At 42.8% G+C, this 21,664-nt stretch overlaps 1 protein-coding gene and 1 gene segment (V, D, J or C); both read right to left on the bottom strand.

Annotated features, from left to right (window-relative positions):
- Window positions 1–21,664, bottom strand: part of LOC105096961 (T-cell receptor alpha chain constant-like) — a 356,030-nt gene that overhangs the window by 87,652 nt on the left and 246,714 nt on the right.
- Window positions 1–21,664, bottom strand: part of LOC105096962 (T cell receptor alpha chain MC.7.G5) — a 134,351-nt gene that overhangs the window by 4,954 nt on the left and 107,733 nt on the right. Inside the window, exons 4-5 of the mRNA XM_064485803.1 lie at window positions 5,205–5,249; window positions 23–301 (exon numbers count right to left, since the gene is read on the bottom strand). Of these exons, the coding sequence (XP_064341873.1) occupies window positions 23–301; window positions 5,205–5,249 (324 nt within the window). The remainder of the gene's footprint in view (window positions 1–22; window positions 302–5,204; window positions 5,250–21,664) is intronic.

Raw genomic sequence — 21,664 nt, 5'->3', positions numbered from 1 at the left:
CTTGAGGCCGAATATGACCTACCTGAAACAGTTTTCTTCAGTTCTAAATCAGTGGAGTTGAAGATTTGTTCATTGTGTTGAACTGAACATGTCACTGAATCGGAATCTTCATACTGACCGAGCTTGATGGCACTGTACCTCCCACTGGGAGAGACGACAATAGCAGGGTCATATTCTTTTATTTTCTTGGCTGATTGTAGATTTATATTTATATCCTTAGGGTAGAAATCCTTCACCAGGCAAGCGACTTTTGTCCCATTTTTCATGACAAAGACAGATGGTGTGGCAACAGACTGCTTTCCTGCAAATATAATCAATTTATTTTGTGAGATGATTATCCACATGTGGGAGTTAAACAATGGTGTTTACCTCAGTTCCCCTGGGGGCCGAACACTGCAATCCTGACACTCCTGCATCCTGTTAGTGCCCTGAGCTTGTTAGCACCTCCAAGAAAGGATGGCCAAAGGAAAGAGAAATGAAAGGCAGGCAGTTTGCCGTCTAGTTAGAAGCTGCCAAGAGAGATCCTGGGAGCAGAGATGGAAAATGACAAATACAAAGAAGAATCTGGATCATCTGAGTTTCAATTATCTATGTTTTATTAATCAATCCTCTGGACAATTGAGGTTGGGCTGAATATCTGTCTTAATCAGTTGGTATGCTTTAAATGCATGAGCCCTTGGACTGAGATCAGGGCAGGGTCTAAGAAGGACTATGAAACTGGTTCTAGCACTGTGCGGATGGTAGTGATGGAGTCACTTCAGGGTGTCAGCCCCATTTTTTGGACTGGAAGGGATCTGCTAAAGTTAAGCGGTCCATCTCTCTGCCTTTAGGTGAATTCTTCTTCTTTTGTAAGGGACTACCCTACAGTTTATTTTGAGTCTTTAATCAGAGAGAAATAACTATCATTTTCAGGAAATCCTTACAACCATAAAACCAGTTGAAGTCCATTTCTTCTTGTTTTGTTCTAAGTGGAGCTTATCATTGGGTGTCCTCCTCCCCTTCTTTCATGCCCCATCTTGGATGATCATCTATCTGCTACTCTGTATTTAAATCTTTCTGTTCTTTTTTTTTTTTTTAGATATAATTTTTTCCTTTTTTTTTTGTCAATGGGGGGGGGGAGGTAATTAGGTTTATTTGTTTATTCTTGGAGGAGGCACTGGGGATTGAACCCAGGACCCCATGCAGGCTAAGCACGTGCTCTACCACTTGAGCTATACCCTCCCCCACTGCACCTTTTTCTTTCCTTAAAACCAGAGGTCGGGGGTGGGTGGGGGATTTTTCAAAGGGCTCTCCTGGAACGTACTTTCAACCTACAAAAGAAAACCTTCACTGTTTTATTTCCCAGCATAGCCGAAACCACTGATAACAGGTACTGATAACCCCAGCAGTAACGGCTTGGCAACCACATGTTCTGCTCAGCCACCTCCCTTCAGAACTGTGGCGTTTCTCACTCACTCTACTGACTTTGGTGAGATGGGTTCCAGCTGATTTTCAAGGGAGCTATGAGTGATAGAGAAAGGAAACCAGTCCATTAAAAAACAGAAACAAAATAATCCTGTCTCCTTTGTTACTTAAGAGTAAGACCCAATCCTAGTCTGATTTAGTTGGCTAATTAACGCTTGCTTGGGATTTAAAAATCTAAATTCAAAGGCAGTTGCTAATGGTCACTTTGGGCTAGAGAGACCTGGCTTGACTAATTTGAACAATGTCATATAACCAACAAGACAGATGTCTGAAGAAGGTCATACACTGAGGATGTTGAGCTCTGAATCTGTTACTCAGCATTTCAGATAGAGCATAACGAACTGGTTTGGTAAAACATTTTTCTCAGACCCTCTTTCTCAATTGGAAGATAGGGTCCAAACAGCTCTTTCAAAGTAAAGTGTTTAATCCATTCTTTGGTATCATGGTAGCCAGAGAAAAGGGTATCTGACTGAATTGAAACTTTGAAAAAAAAAAAAGAGACGTATTCAATACGGTCGCCATATGTAACCTAGTCTATTTTGTATTAGACCTAAACCAAACTTTGAAGTTGTATAAAATTTGCACTGCATTGTAGTCTGAAATGTAAAGATTTAATTGCTTATCTTTTGAGAATTTCCAGTCTTTCTTCTTGGTCCACAAATGTAAGTACATTTCAGCAGGTGTTTCAAAGTGCTATTTGTTGGGATAATTCTTATTTATTTTCAGACTTTCTTCTTTTTTTAATGGGTACTAATCTGATGCTAAGGTTATGTGCTGGTAAACAATACAGAAAGAAGTATCTACCTTTCCTGAACAGTCTTTCTTAATTTATAAACTTAAAAATTCATCTGTGTTCTGGATTCACATAGAGCATCTTACTGGTTCCCTAAGGTTGGCAACATCTATAACAAATGTCACTAAGAACTTCAAGGATCTCTGCCAATATGGGACTTAACTTGAATGCTGAAATATAAGTTTGCTCTGCCTGATTATTCTGACCAGGTTAACCACCTTTTTCCTAAATCTTCCAAACTGCAGGGCGTTTTTAAGGTTGCAGTAAGGCATGCACACTACTCTGTTTAGCCAAAGAGATGAATAAGGATGAAGCAACTACCTGGAGAATTTGGGCCTCTGGCCCTCCTGCACTGGATGCTCCAACTATTAGTATAATGCTTCTAGATTTCTTGGTGCTTTCTGGTTTGCTCTGAAGACTTTAGAATTTTTTTTTGTAAATAAAAATATTTATAGAGCTACTTCATCTACTCAGCCTGGTGTCTTTACTGTGGTCCCCTCCACACTTGTACTATTCCATCTCCTAGTCATACTTTCTCATGTAATACAAACTGGATGGCAGCCCTAGTCCCAGGACTCAGTTTATCCCTAGAAATACATGGAAAAAATCAACTCACGGTGCTCCACGAAGAGTTTGGTGCCAGCTCCAAAAAACATCTGTCGGGTGTCCCAGGAGCACATTGTGGTGCTGCCTTACCGGTAACCAGCCTGGGGCTGGCCTAGGGCCTGGGCTGGAACATCTGTGTCCTGCCTCCCCAGCCTGGTCCCCAGCCTAGGGACCCCGCAGCACAGAGAACTACAAAGCTGCCCTTGATGAGATCCGGGGGCCATGTGGGCAGAGTCTCAGTTCCCTTTGAAGTTAACAATAGTTTAAACTGCTGGATAAGGAGTTAAGCATGAAATCCACAGCCAGGAAGCACTGGGACAGGGGACGGGGCTGAGACAAAGCAAGGGAAGAGGGTGACAGATGACCAAGAGCTGCCTTCAAGATGGAAAATCTAACTCCTCATTTATTGGGAGGGCTCTCCAAGAAAGACACACTAGCCTGGGAGTAGGGATGGCGCACTGAATATTGACGTTTCTTGTAATGAATGTTAGGCGGGGGAGGGTTTAGACACAGGTCTTGTTCTCATATTCTGGTTCCCTTCTCTTGGGTCATAATACTGCTTTTTGATTAGAAACCTAATTTCTCCCCCATCACTCAGACTAAGTCTCACAATAACAACAAATCTACTTTCTAATTCCCTGAGCTCAGAGAAAGGCTTTCTAAGGACCTGAAGGTTGAACAAGAAATTGGTAGCTGACAGGGAGCCCAGTGGTGCCGTGTGTCATGGATGCAGGTCAGAGAAACCAGCGCTTGCTTTGGATTGCTTATTTTTATTTTATAATTTCTCCTGACTCTAGAGCTGGATGCAAGCCTCAAGAGGACAGAGTAATCATGTGAAATGGAATTTAAAAACCATATAGATTACTCTGCCTTATCACCAAAAAATCAAGTCTAGGGCTAGAGCTTGGCAAAAGGGAAGGATGGTTGTATAGGGCCATTATTTGCTGTCAAAACTTTAAGGATTGGGGGCTTGATTTGGAATTCTCACTCCCTCTACCTGAGCGTCATATCATCGTATTACAGTCAATCACTGCAGGAAGAGGGAACCAGAGAAGCAACTGGGGTATCACTGGAGAGGGCAGTTCAGCACCCCTCTCCTTCTTCCCTAAGACTCCCAAAGGCACAGCCTCAGAGATTTGATTCTAACACGGCAGATAGCTCTGAATTTCAAGTGGAAATCATTTAAAGGGAAAATGAAGCACAATACTTTTTGCTCAGATGCAGTTTGCCTAACATCAATCAGACTGCAATCAGTTACAACATGATTCTGTTTCCCTCCTTCTTTTCATTGCTCTAGTCTCCCCTCCAAGATAAGAAAACTCACCAAATTCCACTATTTCCCTGGAAGCAAGAGGCAATCAAGAATGCCTGTATGTTTATTTTACCTTCTAAGAGACACGACCAGTCCCTTTCAGATCTTTCAGTTAGCCTCACCCCATGGATGTAACTTCCCCCACTTGTTTATTTCCTCTGAAATAAACAAAATCAGAATCTAACCCATGCCCCATTGGTTTTGGCATTTTGGAAAGCTTCTGAAAGATTGTTGTTCTCTCTACTGGTCCCAGTGACTGAATGTTGGCAGCTAACCAAACTACCCAAATATAGCCCCTGGATTTCCAAACACTGGAACGGACCACCTGTGGACAGTATCTCCAGGAGAGCACCATTACTTCTCTGTTGCCCTGAAGTTTGCTGGCTGTGTGGCTCTCGTACCCTGCACTGGCTGTAGACTCCTGAGCCCTGGGCAGAGTCCTCAGATTCAGGGCTAACGAGGGAGGTGAGCATATAACTGCTCCTGGCAGACCCAGATGAGGATGGGACCTGGGAGATCACTTAGTCTGAGTCAGGCATGATAAATTAATACAAGTTCTTGGCAAAAAGAGACAGGGGCAGATTGGATTTTGTCATCTGAGGGAGAGAAGGCTCTTTTGATCTAACTCTTTCCTTAATAACATCATTCTTCTTTCCAACTCTCCCTCTTCCTACACTGTGACCACGACCCTTTCTGCTCATAAACAGTGGTGAGACTTCCCTTATCTCGAACTTGCCTTTTCCTGGTTTCAGTCCCTGACCAGGGGGCCAGAAGCCTGACTAAGGGCTTTATTTAAGCAATTGTAGAAGACTTATCAGTACGAATCCTCAGAGCAGAGTCTCTAAGCAATACACAGAACATTTTCTTAAGAGAAATCTAATGAATTTGTCCTCAAAAATTTCCCTGGCTCTTTGCAATAACAAAGATAAAGGATAGATTTCCACTTTAGAACCCCCTAACTTCCTGAGAAGCTTCATTCATTCAGGGCTATGTCACAACAACTCCACTGAAGTAAAAAGCATAACTTACTTGGTTCCACGGTGAGTTGAGTCCCCTTTCCAAAGATAAGCTGTGCTTTCAAATCACCACTTGAGATGGCCTTACAAAAAAGCCTCACTACCTATTTGCCCCCCTGTCTAGTCCATCTGTTTGGAAGTGGGTGGGTGGAGCAGAACAAGTTAGCTGGAGCCATAGAACTTTGTGAGGGTCCCTGAGATCTAAGCATTGCATTTTGGCAGCTTTTTTGATGTGTGTTATCTTCTGCGTGTTGACATTTAGAGAAGTCCCCAGGTTTTCTGCTTTTGTCTCCTCAACCTGTCATCTCTTCCCCCCAGATCTCGCTTCACGATCACATTTTCACAGGGAGGAAGGAATTAATTTGGTTTTGCTGAGAATTGTCAAATGGCTACTGTCAGCAGAAACATAGCTTTAAGGCTGAAATCAGTCACAAAGCGCTATGCCTCAGCTAGAGGTGGAAGGGCCCGACGGCTGGATCAAGAGCCATTGATACGAAAGCCTTGGAGTCTCCTGAGAGGGCTACCGTTTGTATAAGGACTTTACTACTTACAAACAGCTTGTGTTTACAAACATCACTGAACAGACGCCAGGAGGTGATGTAATTAGGTCTATCTTACAGACGAAATCACCGGAGCTGAGCGTGGTGAAGACAGTGGCTGACCTGGGCCCCACTCTCAGGTCTCCAGACCCCAGTTTCCATCCACTGACCAGGAGTAATAGATCACAGGACTGCAAGGAGCCTCAGCTGTCATTTGTCAAAACCCCTGTGGTCACACCAGGGCTGATTAGTGGATGCAGAGGGGGAGCTTTGACTCCTTTTTCAATCTTTTTCATCAAATCACAAGATCCTCACTGGGTCATAAGACATTCATATTGTTGGACTGCCTTCCTTTTCCTACTATGCTGTCCCCTTAGAATTGGTCTGGGTGGTAATCCAGATCACAGTGTGCTAAAGCTGCAAGACAGCTCGGATAGCATCTGAACTAGCTAGAGGGCGACTCAAGTTCAGTGAAGCCAAGGCACAGAGCTTGTCAGCCAAAGAGAAGGGTTGGAATTTGGCCCTTTGAATTCCTGGTCTTTGCATTCCTCTAACATGCTCACCGTCACACCTCACACTTACTAGATGTACTGTATACAGTTCTGGCTATGGCCTTGACCTGTAAACGGCGAACGCATGGGTGTTAAGTAAGCTGGTTCTCTAAGGCTAGTCAGGCAAAGGGAAGACCCTCCAGGAAGGATAGTGGACCAAGAAGACCACTGCAATGCATACCCACCCCGGATTTGATTGGAAACTCAGTCCCTGATCCTCAAACCATCCCTTAACCATCAAATTACCCGCTGGAGGGGTTTTCAACAACCTGAAAAGTGCTTCTCAAGCTGATGACTTGGGAAAATGTTTAACAAGAATAATAGCCAAACACAGTGGTCAAAAGAAGGAAAATATAACGAGTCACTTACGTGGTTCAACATTCAGATAGGTTCCTTTGCCGAATATCAGTGGATCCTGCACAGCTGGTAAACCCAGTCTAAAAACTGCCTTGCTGTCTCCTTACCGCAACCCTGGCCCCAGCTGCCAAGTCACATGATAGCCATTGGATGGGATTTTCTGTCTCATCTGCTTCATCTCTTTTCTCCTCAGTCTTGAGGGATACCCTTCAGCACAAAGCAGGAAGTGATCCCTGTGTCAAATAGAAATCTAGTCCTTTGCCAGGTTATCATCTGAATTTGTGCTCTGAATGAGAAAGACTGGAAAAGGATTTCTTCGTTAGATCAGGAGCAAAGAAAAGTAGACTTGATCATAGAGTGGTGATTCTCAACCCTTAAGCTGCACCTACGTGGGACAAAGACCTAGTGGGTTATGTGCCCCACTCGGAACCTTTTAGGAGAATTCCACTTCATAACCAGTCAAAGCTTGGCATCGCTGACAAGCCTGGTGCAGCAGCCAGACTTAGTATAGAACAGAATTAGAGTCTTCGGTACATTTTAATAACATATTCATGAATATCAAATTTGAGCAAGCTTTAATGACATACTCCTACTTAGAACTGACAGTTAAATTAGCCTCTGTCATATGTAAAAATCAGAGTCTATGAGATTGCTTGCATGTCACTCAAAAAATCCAAGGAGAAAAATATGCATTTTCAGATCAGTTTACAGCCCGTGCTGGCCTGCATATCACACTCGGAGAATCACTAAAATGGAGAGTGGTTCTTAGTTGTGATGAAGTGGGAAGATGTCAGAAAACCTGAAATCTAGTTCGACTCTATTTCTTATTCTGCAAACTAGAGAGCCCAGGTGTAATTATTAGAATGTTTTCTAGGTGTCGACTCAGAGTAAAAAGTTCTAGGATGTAATTTCACTAAGCTCAGAGCTTCCCGGGGCAGGACTGTGGGGAAAGGTTGCTGAGGGAGAAGAGAATCCTGTTTTTTTGGTGTATGACATGACAGGGCTCACTTCTTACAGCTCAGGGTGAGGACTGGAATCCAGGTTTCTGACCCCCTTGGTCTCTTCCCAAGGTCAGATGTGACCGCCTTTCCCGTCTCTAACCTTCCCTCTCGAATCCAAAAGCCAACGTTCTTCCGGTGACTTACAAGCCACCCTGTCCACATTACCAACCTGACTTCATTTGCAGATTCTCTGCTGGTGACTCAGTCTCCTCCAGCTCCCCGGCCCCCCTGCATCCTTCACACACCCCAGGTAGTACCTTTGTTCCCTCTGCCTGGAAATGCTCTTCCTCCAGGTGCCTGCATGGTCCACTCTGCCAGCTGTTAGACTCTCTACTCAAGTGTCACCTTTCCAATGAGGCCTTCTGTGACTCCTCTGTTAAAAATTACATGCTGCCCCCTCCCACGAATGCTCTTTATTCCCCTTCCCTGCTTTATTTTCCTTCACAGGGCTTATTACCATCTAAAATACTGTACATTTTATTTAGTGAGTTTGCCACCTGTCTTTTACACTAGACTGTAAGCTCCAGTAGGCATGAATTTCTGTTTTGTTCATGCCCATTCCCCTCCCCCACCCCCTTGGCACCTGGAAGAGTGTCCGGCACATAGTGACAGGGACTTGTCACAGGTTGAGGACCTGAGATCAAGCTTGGCTCTGTAGGTTCCTAGCTTGCTTTCATTTCTATTTCCTTTTGCCTTATACCACCACTGACTTGCTCATTCATTCATTCATTCGTTTATTCATTTGTTCATTCATTCAACAAATATTTATTTACTGCCCTCAGCGTATTCGTGGATACCGTAAGGCACAACTCAGAGCCCTTGCCCTTCGGGATGAAGGGAGATAGCTGATAAGTCAGCATTCGGAGTTTCAGATGGGCATGAGGCTATAAATATAAAGCAGGAGAAGGGGACAGCAGGAGACAGAGGCGGTTGAAGAACTCACTAGATGTGACGTTTGAGTAAAGACCTAGAGAAGGAAAGGGAGAAAGCTGGGTGAGACGCTGGGGGAAAATGGTTCCAGGCAGAGGAACGGCAGACTATGGCTCTGTTCTGGAAGATGCTTATTGTGAGTGAGAGGGAAGGAATGCCAGTGGTGGGAGGGGAAATCTATCTGTTGGCATTTTAGAAGCGTGTTGAGGAGCCCAGGATTTTGTGGACTCCTCTTGGGGGGAGGTGGGGAAGAGAGATGCTCTGATTATTATCTGAACCCTTCTGAATTTAGGAATCCTCGAGCCCCAGGGTTGTAATGCAGGGAATGGGCCTTGCCTGGAAAATGCCTCTTTCGGTAATTGGTTTTGGTTTCGGGGCAAGAGCCCAGCCTTGGTGAAGGATTGCAGTGGGGATGGCAGCTGCGAGGGAAACTGCTTAACTATTGCTTTAGACTCTTCAGGCAGCTTGGAAAGGAGCTCATTAGAGGCCTGAGAGGGCGGCTTGGATGCACCCCAATCGAACTGCAGTCCCAATAGAAGAGCAGAGTTCTTAAGGATACAGATTTTGGAATCAGACAAATGATGTAAATTTTGACTTTGCTAAACTGTGTGGTCTTGGAGAACACCCCTGATCTGTAAAATTGCAGGTAATAGTACCTAATTTTGCAGAATCACATGAGAACTGAGTAGAATGACATTCATTAATACAGTGCCTAGCCCAGTGGCTCGATACATAGAAGACACTCAGAAGGTGGTGGCTGATATAATGATGATACATAACAGTATATACGATTCTAAGTCCACCCAATGGCCCACTTGCGTAAAGATGTTCCTGACAACTGTGGCCCTTTCTAAGTTCCTGTCATTGTCACAATCCGTAGCACATATTTACATGGTGGTACGTTAGTCCTTGCTGTTTTGTCCTGTTCTCTGGTTCTGCTTTATGAAGTTAAGCGGCACCCCCAGGTTTTCTCCATGCAGAGGGCTAAAAGCTATGGTGGAACTGGGGCTGTGGGTTTGTGCAGACCTGTCCGGCACTAACTGGGAGCCCTGCAGGTAAGGACTAGAAAGAAGTTCCTGAGGAAAGAGAGCATCAGAAGAAAGTAGGCTCTGAGAAGATGAAGGCTATGGGTTTGCAGCAATGCCCCTTCAGTCCAATATTTGTTGGCTAAAAAAGAAGGCATTGTACAAGGATATTCTGCATCTTGCCCTCTCTGGATGCCCCTTGTCTTTTCTTTCAAAGGATGATGGAATGCACCAGCTCAGTGTTTCCTAAACTTCAGTTAATCACATCTCTTTTTGGGTGGGGTTTTTTGTTTTTTGGTCACATCCATCTGTCATATTATTTGCCAAATGATTTTCTTGAAATTTACTCACTTTTTGACTTAAAATACAATTAAAAGGAAACTTTAAATCACATGGGTTTGATCACCCAGTTGTACTATGCTGATATCCATTAAAAGATAGTGCAATTAAAAGGAAAAGAAAGCCTGTCTACGTCCCATCTAAAACCACGTGCTATGCAGTCTACACTTAGAGACACAGCGGGTCAAGTAAGTCAGTAAGCAGGACTTAATCCAGAGCAAGAACTTGGCGAATGAAGGGAGGTAAGGGAAGTCAGTCACCGACTTTGTTGGGAATGTGGATAAACTATTATTATAGTGGGAAATTTTAAAGCCAATGAGGTCTAAAGGCTCAGTTAGTCGAATTTTCAAAATCTTACTATGATTAAAAAAAAAAAAAAAAGAAAGAATTTCTCTGCTCTGATTCTGCTAGCCAGCTTTGGGTCTCCACCTCTCTCTGGATGCAAAGCCCCTCCCTGCTCCCCTTGTCCCCACAGCGTGTGAGGTCTGGGGATGCGCAGCCTGCACTCTTTCTTTTCCCTTCCTCTGCCCTCTACACTTCACACACCCTGTCCTGACAGGACTGTCCTGTCGCCAGTCGTTCTCTGAGAGGAGTCCACCCCATCATGCTCCTCCACCCCACCTCTCTAGAGTCTGCTTTTACCTTAGAAAACACGAGCTGAACACCATAGCATCAGGCTAGGATGTGCTGTTACTTTTCCAGCAGCCGGCTGAGCAGATTCGGTGAGACCCCATTCTAGACTTCCCTAAGATCTTTGAAATGGGTTTAGTGTTTATTTACTTCGTTTTCTAGCTTAATATTAATATCTATTGTTTAACTGGAAGCTTGTGCCAAATGGAGATTGCTGTCTTTTTAAAATTTTTTTTCAAATTAGGACACAGTTGAATTCAAATGTCACTTAAATGACACGAAAAGATCCCTTCTGTGTTGAGTACCATCTTTTGACACCGTTAGCATCGATTCCTTTACCACAGTTAATTGGGGAGTGGCACCGCCCCCTCTTAGTGAGGACGATGGACACCGCGAATCCTTAGGGAGCGCCTCCTGGCTGAGTCCTGGGCTTTAGAGGAAGCACTGCACATTCACTTTCTTGTGCTTGGGGTCTGGTCTCAGTGGGAGTCAGAATGTTCCAGCTTCCTCGCTAGTCACGCAGCTTCCATTTGCAGCTCAAACGATTAGAAACAGATTTCTGGAATTGGTTCCCCTTTTCAGAAGAGAAACCGGGCAACTCCAGTGCCCATTTACCCTGGCCTCACCCTCTGTGCCCAGGAGGCTGACTCAGTTCTGAGCTCTCCCAAGAGCAAGAGAGGGCAGAATTATGTGGATCTAGAGCCACTTCAGTAGAATCACTCAGACTTAGATCAACCTTGTTTCCGGTCAGTTCTGAGTCTTCTAAGGCAGTTGGGCCAGTGACTCTGTGGGCTCTTCAGGCTGACCCAAAGCCTGTGTTTTGGGCAGAACCTTCTCAGTTTCCCCTGAGCCACGTGGGGTCTTTCACAGTTCCCCCCCACCCCCAATTCCTATGGAGGGGATTAACCGTAGTTCACGTCTTCCCCAAAGTCCTCCTTGACACAGTGTTGATGCTGTTACTACCCATTTCACGTTCCCTGATATTTCTGTCTCCTCAGATGGAGGATTAACCTCAGAGAACAGATAAATGAGCTACTTACTTGGTTCCACGATCACACGCATTCCATTTCCAAAGACGAACTTGCCTTTAGTAGATACAGCACAGTGCTTGAGGGCTTTCCAAAAACCTCAGCCGTGCTCCCACTTTTCTTTTTCCGATCAGCTCGAGGACTGGAGGATCTCGAGGGCTCAGCTCTTTGAGAGATGGCGCTGGCTGCTTATCCGACTAGTTCGTGATTTAGTCAACTGCAGATAAGGGTGAGTCTGCTTTTGGGGGGTTGAGGTCTGAGGAATAGGTAGGAGCGCCCTGTCCTATGGTGAACATTTCCGCTATAACACATTTCACGAAGTTCTTTATTTTTTCTTTTTTAACATTTTTTATTGATTTATAATCATTTTACAATGTTGTGTCAAATTCCAGTGTAGAGCACAATTTTTCAGTTATACATGAACGTATATATGTATTCATTGTCACATTCCTTTCTCTGTGAGCTACCATAAGATCTTGTGTATATTTCCCTGTGCGTTACAGTATAATCTTGTTTATCTATTCTACAATTTTAAAATCCCGTCTATCCCTTCCCACCCTCCACCCCCTTGGCAACCACAAGTTTGTATTCTATGACTATAAGTCTATTTCTGTTTTGTATTTATGCTTTTTTTTTGTCTAAAAAACAAAAACAAAAAAACATTTCACGAAGTTCTTGAAACTGTTGCTTTATCTTATTTTAGATTTTTCTCACTTCCTAGACCCACTCTCAGTCTTGGAAAACTGGCATGGCCAAGCGGATGGATCTTGGATCTATGACTATTCCAGAGTCAAGGCCTTCATAAACCACAGTGATGCTTTAAGTCAGATGACATGAGGCGTATCAGCAGGTGACAGGGCAGTGGGCAACACCAATCATGGACCGGGGATTTCAGCCTAGTCACTGTTAGAATGAGCAACTCTGGCTGGTGATGGCCTAAAACAAGCCCCTCTCTTTAAATCCATCTTACCCAAACTGCAAAGCAAAGCACTCAGGCAACTCTCTCCAGGGATGTGGATTCAGAAATTCCAAATGGCTCATTTTTGCGATGTAACTCTCTTTTGCAATAGAAACCGAGACAAGTTTAGTTTTCAAGAAACACCTTTCTCTGTTCCTCAAAGATGGTTGAAATGTCAGTTTTACTCAAGAGGAAACAGCAGCAAGGGAGAGGCCAGATGTTGGGGTTCACCTCTCCTGGTTTGGACAACTTTCTGGCATCCTTCTGGGTCACTGAGAAGTGGGGACAGCTACTTGCTGCGTTAATCCCCCTGGGGCATGGTAGCCAGGCTAAGGATTTCCCAGGGAAATGCTGCCTGTGACCCTGCAGTTTTTGTACAGGTCTCTGTGGGTTTTGTATCACTGTGAGTCTCCCGGCCACAGTGCTACAGAGCTTTACAAAAACCTCCCTTTGATTTTGCCCAATGTGGCCTCTGAGAACTACAGGGCTGGGTGTGTTCTCCAAGTCACGCTCCAGCAAGATCAAAGGGAATTGGCCTTAGGTCAGGGCAGGCTCACCCAGGTGCGTCTGTCTGAGGTTCTTCTGAAGCCCTGGATAGATCTGCCCTCGAGTTTGTGACTAGAACGGACCGAATTGTGATGTCGACTTCCACTGTGCTTTCTGGCCAGTCTACTCTCAGATGATTTCCCACAGAGAGAGGAGGACCTGAGTGTCTCAAATGGATTCTACAAACTATGGGTAGGCGGAAAATGTATTGACCACATAATTTCTCCTGTCACCTGCTAAGTCTCCAAATCTCCTCTGCCTGTTCCCTTTACACATGGAGGGTGTTATACAGAGGAAAGGGTTTTCACATAAACTTAATTTTATCCTCCCCACTGACTTGCTGGGTGCTAAATGCAGGGCCAGTAGCCCATATGATGCTTTGTGTGACTTTGGAAAATGTGACCTGCTGGGCAAATACAGAGGCAGCTCTTCAAGCTTGACAAATAGAGGATAGCTTTGTGAACTTTATGAAATGTTTTCCTTTTCTCAAGCTGATGCAGCTCCACACCAGGGCCTTGGCTCAGACAGCAGATCTTGAGCTGAATTTTCGCCCCACCTATCCCTTTCACAAGGAGCCCTTGTGCCAGACACAACTTGTGTACCTCCCTCTCCACTGACTTTGGGGCATGGCCATGCTTTGATCCATAGATTGTGAGTGGAAGTGATAACATGACAGTTCCAAGCTGATCCCCCAGTGGCATCACAACATGATAGCTCCCCAGTATCCTCAGGAAGAGACGGTTTGGGACACAGGCTCTGGCTCACCTCCCTGGGCCCACGTCCTGTGCTTGTGCACCTGCTCCCTTCAACTCCGCTGCCTTGACCTGCTCACTTCCCGAGAGCTCCATGACCTTTCATACCTCTTTGCCTTCGCCATGTGATGGCTTTTGCCTGAAGTGCCCTTTCCTTCTTCAGTTCCCCGATTTGGTCCCTAACCGTCCTCCTTAGATCCCATTGATTTACTGGTCTGAGCTTAGCTGCTGTCTTCCCTGCGAAGTCCTGAGTGAGTGCTCAAGCCTGGCCTGGGTTGGATGCACCCCCTTTCCCTTGAGTTTCGTGGCATCCAGTGCTGATCCCTCCCATCACACTCAAAACCCTTTCTCTCATCTTCATCAGTTAAAGACCTTTGAGAGAAGGGGTTTGTCTTGTGTATCTCTGGGTCCCCTGTGCCAGCACAGTGTCACTGAGTGAGTGCTCAGAAAGTGTCTTCTGAACCCATTTAAGAAGGAGGTGTTTCCTAGTGAGAGAGGATGTGCTGGAAGTGACAGAGTCACGGCCAGAACCCTCATCTTCCCAGTTCCTAGTCCCTTGCTCTCCCTGGCACTGGGCTGTCCTATGGAATCTTACATTTGTTCAGTGGAGCACAGCGCCATTAGTTGTAAACAAGTTGATTTTTAATGTTAGCCGAGTTAAGTGTCATTGGGAAGATAAATTTGCTGTGATTTTCTGCACACCATGAAATGTATTTCAAAGCCAAACAGAAATGAGTTTCACGTTGTCTACATATTTGCAGTATTCAGATCACATTCTTTTCACTAACATGAGTAATCAAGGGTCAGCGGTGCCTCCCGAGAAGCCTCGTGCGTGTCACAGCTGGGAGAGGCTTCAAGGATCATATGTTCACTCCCTTATGTGTTCAGATGAAAGACTTTGGAAAGATCCAGAGCAGTTTCAAAGCTGGCCAAGGTACCCAGCTTCAAGGAAAGTACAAGAAATGAGGTATCGCAATTCCTAGTGCAGCGATATTTTTCGATCCTCTTGGTAAATACTCAGGCTTCTTGGTCCTTTATTTTGACATTTGTTATTTGAAAGTGTCTGCAAATCCTCTCACCTGCAGCTCATCTCCTTCCCCGCAGTGGCCGTGGCATGGCCTGGGCAGTCTGGCATTTTATTTCTCTATGTGGCTTTTCATTGCTGTAAGAGATGCTCTTCTGTGGGAAAGAGGAGGGACAGGCCCAGGGTGGGTGTATCCTGAAGTTCAGCTCTTCCTGGAAGGAGGCTGGGCCATTCTCAGTGCCAGACAAGTGTATGCACAGAAGGGATCAGATGACGGGGGCAGTGTGAGGGCTCTGAGTTTACTATATTATTGTCCCAGCCTGGGTGGGACCAGGCCTCCTGCTTTGTTGGAGACCGAGAGCACTTGGAGAAAAGTTCTGGGATGCCAGGCCAAGAAATGCAATAGGGATTGGACAGGGGCATCCCAGAGCTTTTAATTTTGTGATAGTGGACTTCGAACTGGCTTCATTTATCTTCTCCCCCTGCTCCTGATATTGACACGTCCTCTTTGAGGGTTGTGGACAAACTGTAGTGTATTTAATGGAGAAAAGCAGGCTGTTGAAAAGACTTCAAACCACATACAAGAAGGAGCAGCTAGAAAACTTCGGGGAATAGAGACCAAAGGAAGGGAGATACTCGGGTGTTTGATCATAGTTTCCAGACAACCCTCAGGGTAGAGCTGCCTAATATTAGAAGACAGCTGGATTCACGTGTCTGCTTATGCCTTCTGTCTATTGCAATGTATTGGTATGGTTGAAATGTATGAGCAAAACCTGGCCTTACACAAATATGTGGTCCAAAAAGACAGGTTAGTTGCAATGTGAAATCAGAAACCGTGTTAATGGGCTTTTCATATTCTATTCCACTGAAACCTGTTGATCTAGCTTGCATTTTAGATGGAACTTTCACCCATGCTTTGTTTTGTAACATTAACCATTTGTCTTGGGGAATCATTGGTTCACTTAGGCATCTGCTTGTCACATTTCATTACACAATGTCACAGTAGTTAATACAACTACCGTATCTTTATTCATTTTTTTAAACTTTCTTATTTTTCCATATAAACCATGTTTTGCTAATGTTGACTAAAAAATCCAGCTAACCAGGTCCGTTACCTTAATTTTTTATTTATTTATTTTTTTTATTGAAGTAGTTGGTTTACAATGTTGTGTTAGTTTCTGGTGTACAGCATAGTGGTTCAATTATACATACACATACATATTCCTTTTCATATTCTTTTTCATTATAGGCTATTACAAGTTATTGAATATAGTTGCCTGTGCGACACAGTAGGACCTTGTTGTCTAATTTATATATAGTGTGGTTAGTATCTGCAAATCCCAAACTCCCAATTTATCCCTCCCCTAGCCTTCCCCCCTGGTAACTATAAGCTTGTTCTCTATGTCTGTGAGTCTGTTTCAGTTTTGTAAATAAGTTCATTCTTTAAGATTCCACATATAAGGTATATTCATTTTTTTTAAGATTCTGTATATAAGTGATATCATATGGTATTTTTCTTTCTCTGTCTAATTTACTTCACTTAGTATGACAATCTCCATGTCCATCCATGTTGCTGCAAATGGCATTATCTCATTCTTTTTTATGGCTGAATAATATTCCACACACACACAAACAACTTATTTATACATTCATCTGTTGATGGGTACTTAGGCTGTTTTCATGACTTTGCTATTAATAATAGTGCTCCTATAAACATTGGGACAACCACCAATATCCTTAAATCAGAGCAGTGTGTAAATACTGGTGAGCCATCCAGCTCATGGTGGCAGATACAAGTTTCCTTAAACTCTTATTTTTGCCTGAAACCTTAGATTTTTAAAAAAATAATTGTTGACAATGATCTATTGTTTTTCTTAATGTGACAGGCTCATTTTCATAAAATTGCCCGACAGCTACCCAAGTCTGAATAACCATGGTTTGTCATTATTTCGAACAAAATGATGTTTCCTGGAAAAAGTAGCTAGTTCAGCTTGTATCTCAAACAATTCCTCAAATGTTTTCCTTTGAGATAAGTTTGATAATTTAGAATGCAGCAGAAGTGCTGTGTACTTCACTTTTGTTACACAGAATACTAAAAAGACAAACACTCAAGAGTTGAGATTTAATAAAATTCATAGTTTTACTGCTTTTCCCAATGTTATGGACTGAATTGTGTCTTCCTAAAATCCGTATATTGAAGTCCTTGCCTCCAGTACCTCAAAATGTATCTGGATTTGGAGATAGGACCTTTAAAAAGATGGTTAAGTTTAAATGAGACCATTTAGACTGGATTAGAGTGAATCCTAATCCAGTCTTACTTGTGTCCTTATGAGATGAGAAAATTTGGGCACACAGAGGGGAGAGACACAAGGGGTGTGCATGTACAGAGTCCACATGAGGACACAGGGAGAAGGTGGCATCTCCAAGCCAAGGAGGGAGGGCTCAGGAGAAACCAGCTCTGTGGGCACTTTGGTCTTGGATTTCCAGCCTCAGAACTGTGAGAAAATAAGTTTCTGTTGTTCAAGCGTGTAGTACTATTTTGAAATGGTAGCTGCTAATTAATACAGTCAATGACATTTTTAAGTGAAACTGCACTTTCCCCCTCTCCCCAAATATAGAAATGAAGGATACAATGACCACTAATACAGAATTGAGGCCTCTGCCTTGATTCATGCTAAGGTACCAGCCTGCTTCGCCCACTATTGCTTTTGCAACATCAGGGCAAATGTCAACACAAATAAAAAGGCAAATGTTGTTTTGATATTATTATGAAAATGGATCTGCTCTAAAAATGAGAATTTCATTTAAAGTATTGTATTTATGAATTGTTTTTTATCCCTGAAAAAAGGGCTCTTCTGATTTTACTGTGATTGGGCCTTAAGCCCAGTCATTTTGGACAACCTGGGGGGAAGTCTGGTATAGTCTCCTTCCCCCATGCATTGCTTTTTCTCTTGGAGACTCACAAAGAGTCATTGGACCTGGTGTGCTAATGGGTGGTTGTGATCCCAGGATGAAGGGATTGATCCCTGTGCTCTAGGATCAAACACATGCAGAGTCAAGAGAAGAGTGAAGGAGAGCCCAGGCTTGGTAGGGTCTCAGATCTGTGTTGTTAACATTGGTTGATCCTCTGATTGGATGGAACATTTTTTTAGTTCCCAGGAAGTATCTTTCCAAAGCACACAGTGTGTCTGTTTGGGTGGGGATAAGTGGTGTCTTCGCTCTGGGATGAAGACACTGCTTGGAGGCATTAGGTCAGAGAGAAGACTCCTTGAGTCTGAAACAATATTCCCTGTGGGGCAGGGCTTGTGGCATCCTCAAGGACCAGCTCAAGATTCATCTCCAAGAGCTCTTCCCAGCTGACTGTACCCAACAAAAAGCTCCCTGCCACCGTCTGTTTACTCACATGGGCCTTTGTGATGACTCAGGCTTTACCTGTGGAGGGTCTGTGCTCCCCATCACCTCACTGGGCATTTGTCCAGTGCTACCCTATAACCACCTTCTTTCCTTCCCTACTCCCTCATCTGTCAGTTTTCTCATCAGAATGAGACACTTGAACTGTAGAGTTTAGGGATTTAGTGTCAGATTTTCATTTGTGAATCTGCTTCTAGTATGACCTTTAGAATATATTATTTAAGGGAATATGGAATCTATGCACATGTCCATTCCAGTCTGATGAAATTCAATTCACAACAACCACTTTCAAAGTACTTGTTTTTTCCTGGGCATTGAACCCTTTGAAAGGAGGAATCATGTATATGGACAGAAGTGGGTTCACCTTCTTGCCTCGTCATATGCTAGTGTGTGACCCAGTGCACAGCTCACATCCTGAGTTCCATTCCCTTTGCTTCTCCACAATGTTCTCTTTTATGTTGTCATTGGTCTATTTAGTAAATGTTAAAATGTGGTGAGAGTATTTATTTTGATGACTTTGTTGATACGGGTTCGCATTCTGAAACTGCTGCAGTAGACAACATGGAGTAAATCCCTAAGGAAAGGAGTCGGGGCAAGTGGACAGTCAGCTCTTATATTATTTCCCCATGACACTCACAGGCTGCGCATCGGTGCTGAGACATACACAGCGGATCGCAGCTAGGGTTTTTGAACAAAGGCTTCGTACACTTCCCCCACTGTGGTCCACGTATCGTCACAGTGAAACACAGCAGTACAATAACCACCCTCTTCCTTTCTCCTTTCCTTGGCATCTTGCCATCACCACCCTCTGCCTCTAGAATACCTCAGAAATATCTTTTCTCCAATGCTGGTATTGTGGTTAAATGCTATAAAACTCAGGTGCAAAAATAACTACAATTACAGAAATCAGTAAATAAAACACTAAGGACCTAAAAGAAAAATGGGCAAAGGACAAATGAAGAAAGTCACTCATTGGTTAATAAACTAAGAAGAATAACTCTCTAGCAATAACAAATGTTAAAAAGCATTAACAACCAACTTTCCCCTCGTTTATGCAGTATTTATCTTAAGAAACAAACCAACTTAAAAAAATATATATTCAAGCAGTGTTTTTTTTTTTTTTTAAGAAAAGCTGATGTTCCCAATGCTGGCAAGATGTTGGTAATAACATAAATTGTTATATTTTTATAGGCAACCAATTAGTTAATATCAAAAGGATGAAAATATTCATTCTAGTTTGAGCAAATATTTCCACTTAGGTGCATTCACTGTGAGAAAATACCATATATGTTCAAGTGTAAAATTAGGTTTATTATCTTTGGTGAAGACAAAGTTCTCTCAATTTTGATTGTTTGCAAAAATTGCAAAATGCGGTATCAAAATGCTGTCACACAATTCTTTGATTTTGTGCAGTTAAGTACAGTTTAATGAAGACTCATTCACCTCCATGGATTCTTCTGAATGCTAGCTGATGAAATTAGTGTAAAAGATGAGTATAACTTGACAAAAATTAGAAGATATTCTTGGGCGTATGACTTTGGAATTACATGTTCAGTATTGTTGAAACAAATCCTTCAAAGTAAATGTTTCATTGTTGAGGTCATGAATATTCACTTAAAGGATAAGTGGCAACACAATTGTAATGTTTGTGGATTAGTATTGTGGTTCAAAATACTTTAGAGGTAGCTTCATATATGCATTTTCAATGTGCTCTAATTGAAACAATGTAGACACAGGTGAGTTTGATATGCTTGGAAAAATGTTTGAAGATGAAAAAGCAGCTGTACTGATGATAAATCCATTGTTTTGAGATGCTAGAAAGAAACTGAAATAAATTTTTATGAATTATGAGAATGGAAAAAAGCAATATTTCAAAATTAATAATCTGTATAATATGTCACTTCAAATATCTATGTATAACTAAATTAATGCATTAAACTTTTTAAAGTAGAATGTGATGAATTTTTTCTTTTTTCTTTTTGAGTAAAGACAGATTTATTTAGAGAGAGTTAACACACTGCACAGAGTGTAAGGCAAGAAAAAGGCAAGGAAAGAGGTGTGGGGATTGGGTGCTCAGGTTAAAGTAAAAGTAGGTACACACTCCACAGAGTGCAGACCTTCTCCCAAGAGGAGGGAGTGTAAAAGGCCCCTAGGCATGGTGTTGCCAGTTTTTATGGGCTCAGTAGCTTCACAGGCCTACAGGTGGGACCATTCCAACTGCCCTGGAGAAGGGGCCGAGATTCCCAGGAATTGGGCCACCGCCCATTCTTTGGCTTTTTGCGGTTAGCTTTGGGGCTGTCATGGTGCCTGCGGGCATGTTATTTATCACACTGTTAAAATGAGCATATAATGAAGCTCAAGGTCTACTAGAAGTCAAACCTCCCACCAACTTAATCCTCAAGGCCAACTGGGAGTGGAAACTATTTCCAGGCTGAGTAGGGGCATTGACCCTGCCTATCAGGGAGTAAAACTGTCTGAATGCCTAATCAAGGGGACCCAGGGGCAGGACAGCCTTTTGTTTTTGTGTCAGAGGGCGGTGTATGGGCTGGAATCCTAGCATAGCCATTGTCTCGATGTGGGACTGTTGTAACCGCTTTCATAGCCTTATGAATTGAATCTTCTTGAAGATGGAGAAGCTTTGTAACAGCAGTCTGACAGTCTGTAATGACACAAAGACTTAAAAGGCATGGTTAAACTCCTGTAATTGATAAAGAGACTTGTTTGTAATTACTAGAATCATGATTATATTTAACTTAACATATTAAAGAATCCTAATTAACTTAATATCTAAGCTACCTCAGGATTCCTTTAAAGCATCTCAAAGTCAACTGGAGCTACAGAGAACTTTTAGAATTTGTTAAATACTTAAAATCCTGATTAAGCATGAAACTTTTTACTTTTCTACTGTATATTGAAATATTTTTATTTTAGGAGCTTTAATTGGATGTATTCAAGCAATTATGATCTGTTGTAATCACTGCTACATGCTATCATTTGTGTTTCTTAAACAGGTACCTGAGGTATTGTATTGCCTCGCAAATGTAGGTCTCTCCTGGTTCCTGTTGGGACTTATAAGTTACAGGTTTTATTCCGGACAGATGATAAATCCATTGGTTTGAGATGCTAGAGAGAAACTGAAGTAAATTTTATGAATTATGAGAATGAAAAAAGCAATATTTCAAAATTAATAATCTGTATAATATGTCACTTCAAATATCTATGTATAACTAAATTAATACATCAAACTTTTTAAAGTAGAATTTGATAATTTTATCTGCAATTTAATATATTTATATCTTCAGGTTGGCAAAAACTTTCATTTTAAATCTCCCAATTGAGGGAAAGTGAGGACTTACTTTAGATCATATATGCATGTATGTAT

The sequence above is a fragment of the Camelus dromedarius genome, chromosome 5, assembly GCF_036321535.1.
Source record: "Camelus dromedarius isolate mCamDro1 chromosome 5, mCamDro1.pat, whole genome shotgun sequence".
Taxonomy (NCBI): Eukaryota; Metazoa; Chordata; class Mammalia; order Artiodactyla; family Camelidae; genus Camelus; species Camelus dromedarius.
The sequence above is the reverse complement of the archived record's forward strand: the minus strand, read 5'-3'. Positions and strand labels throughout refer to the sequence as shown.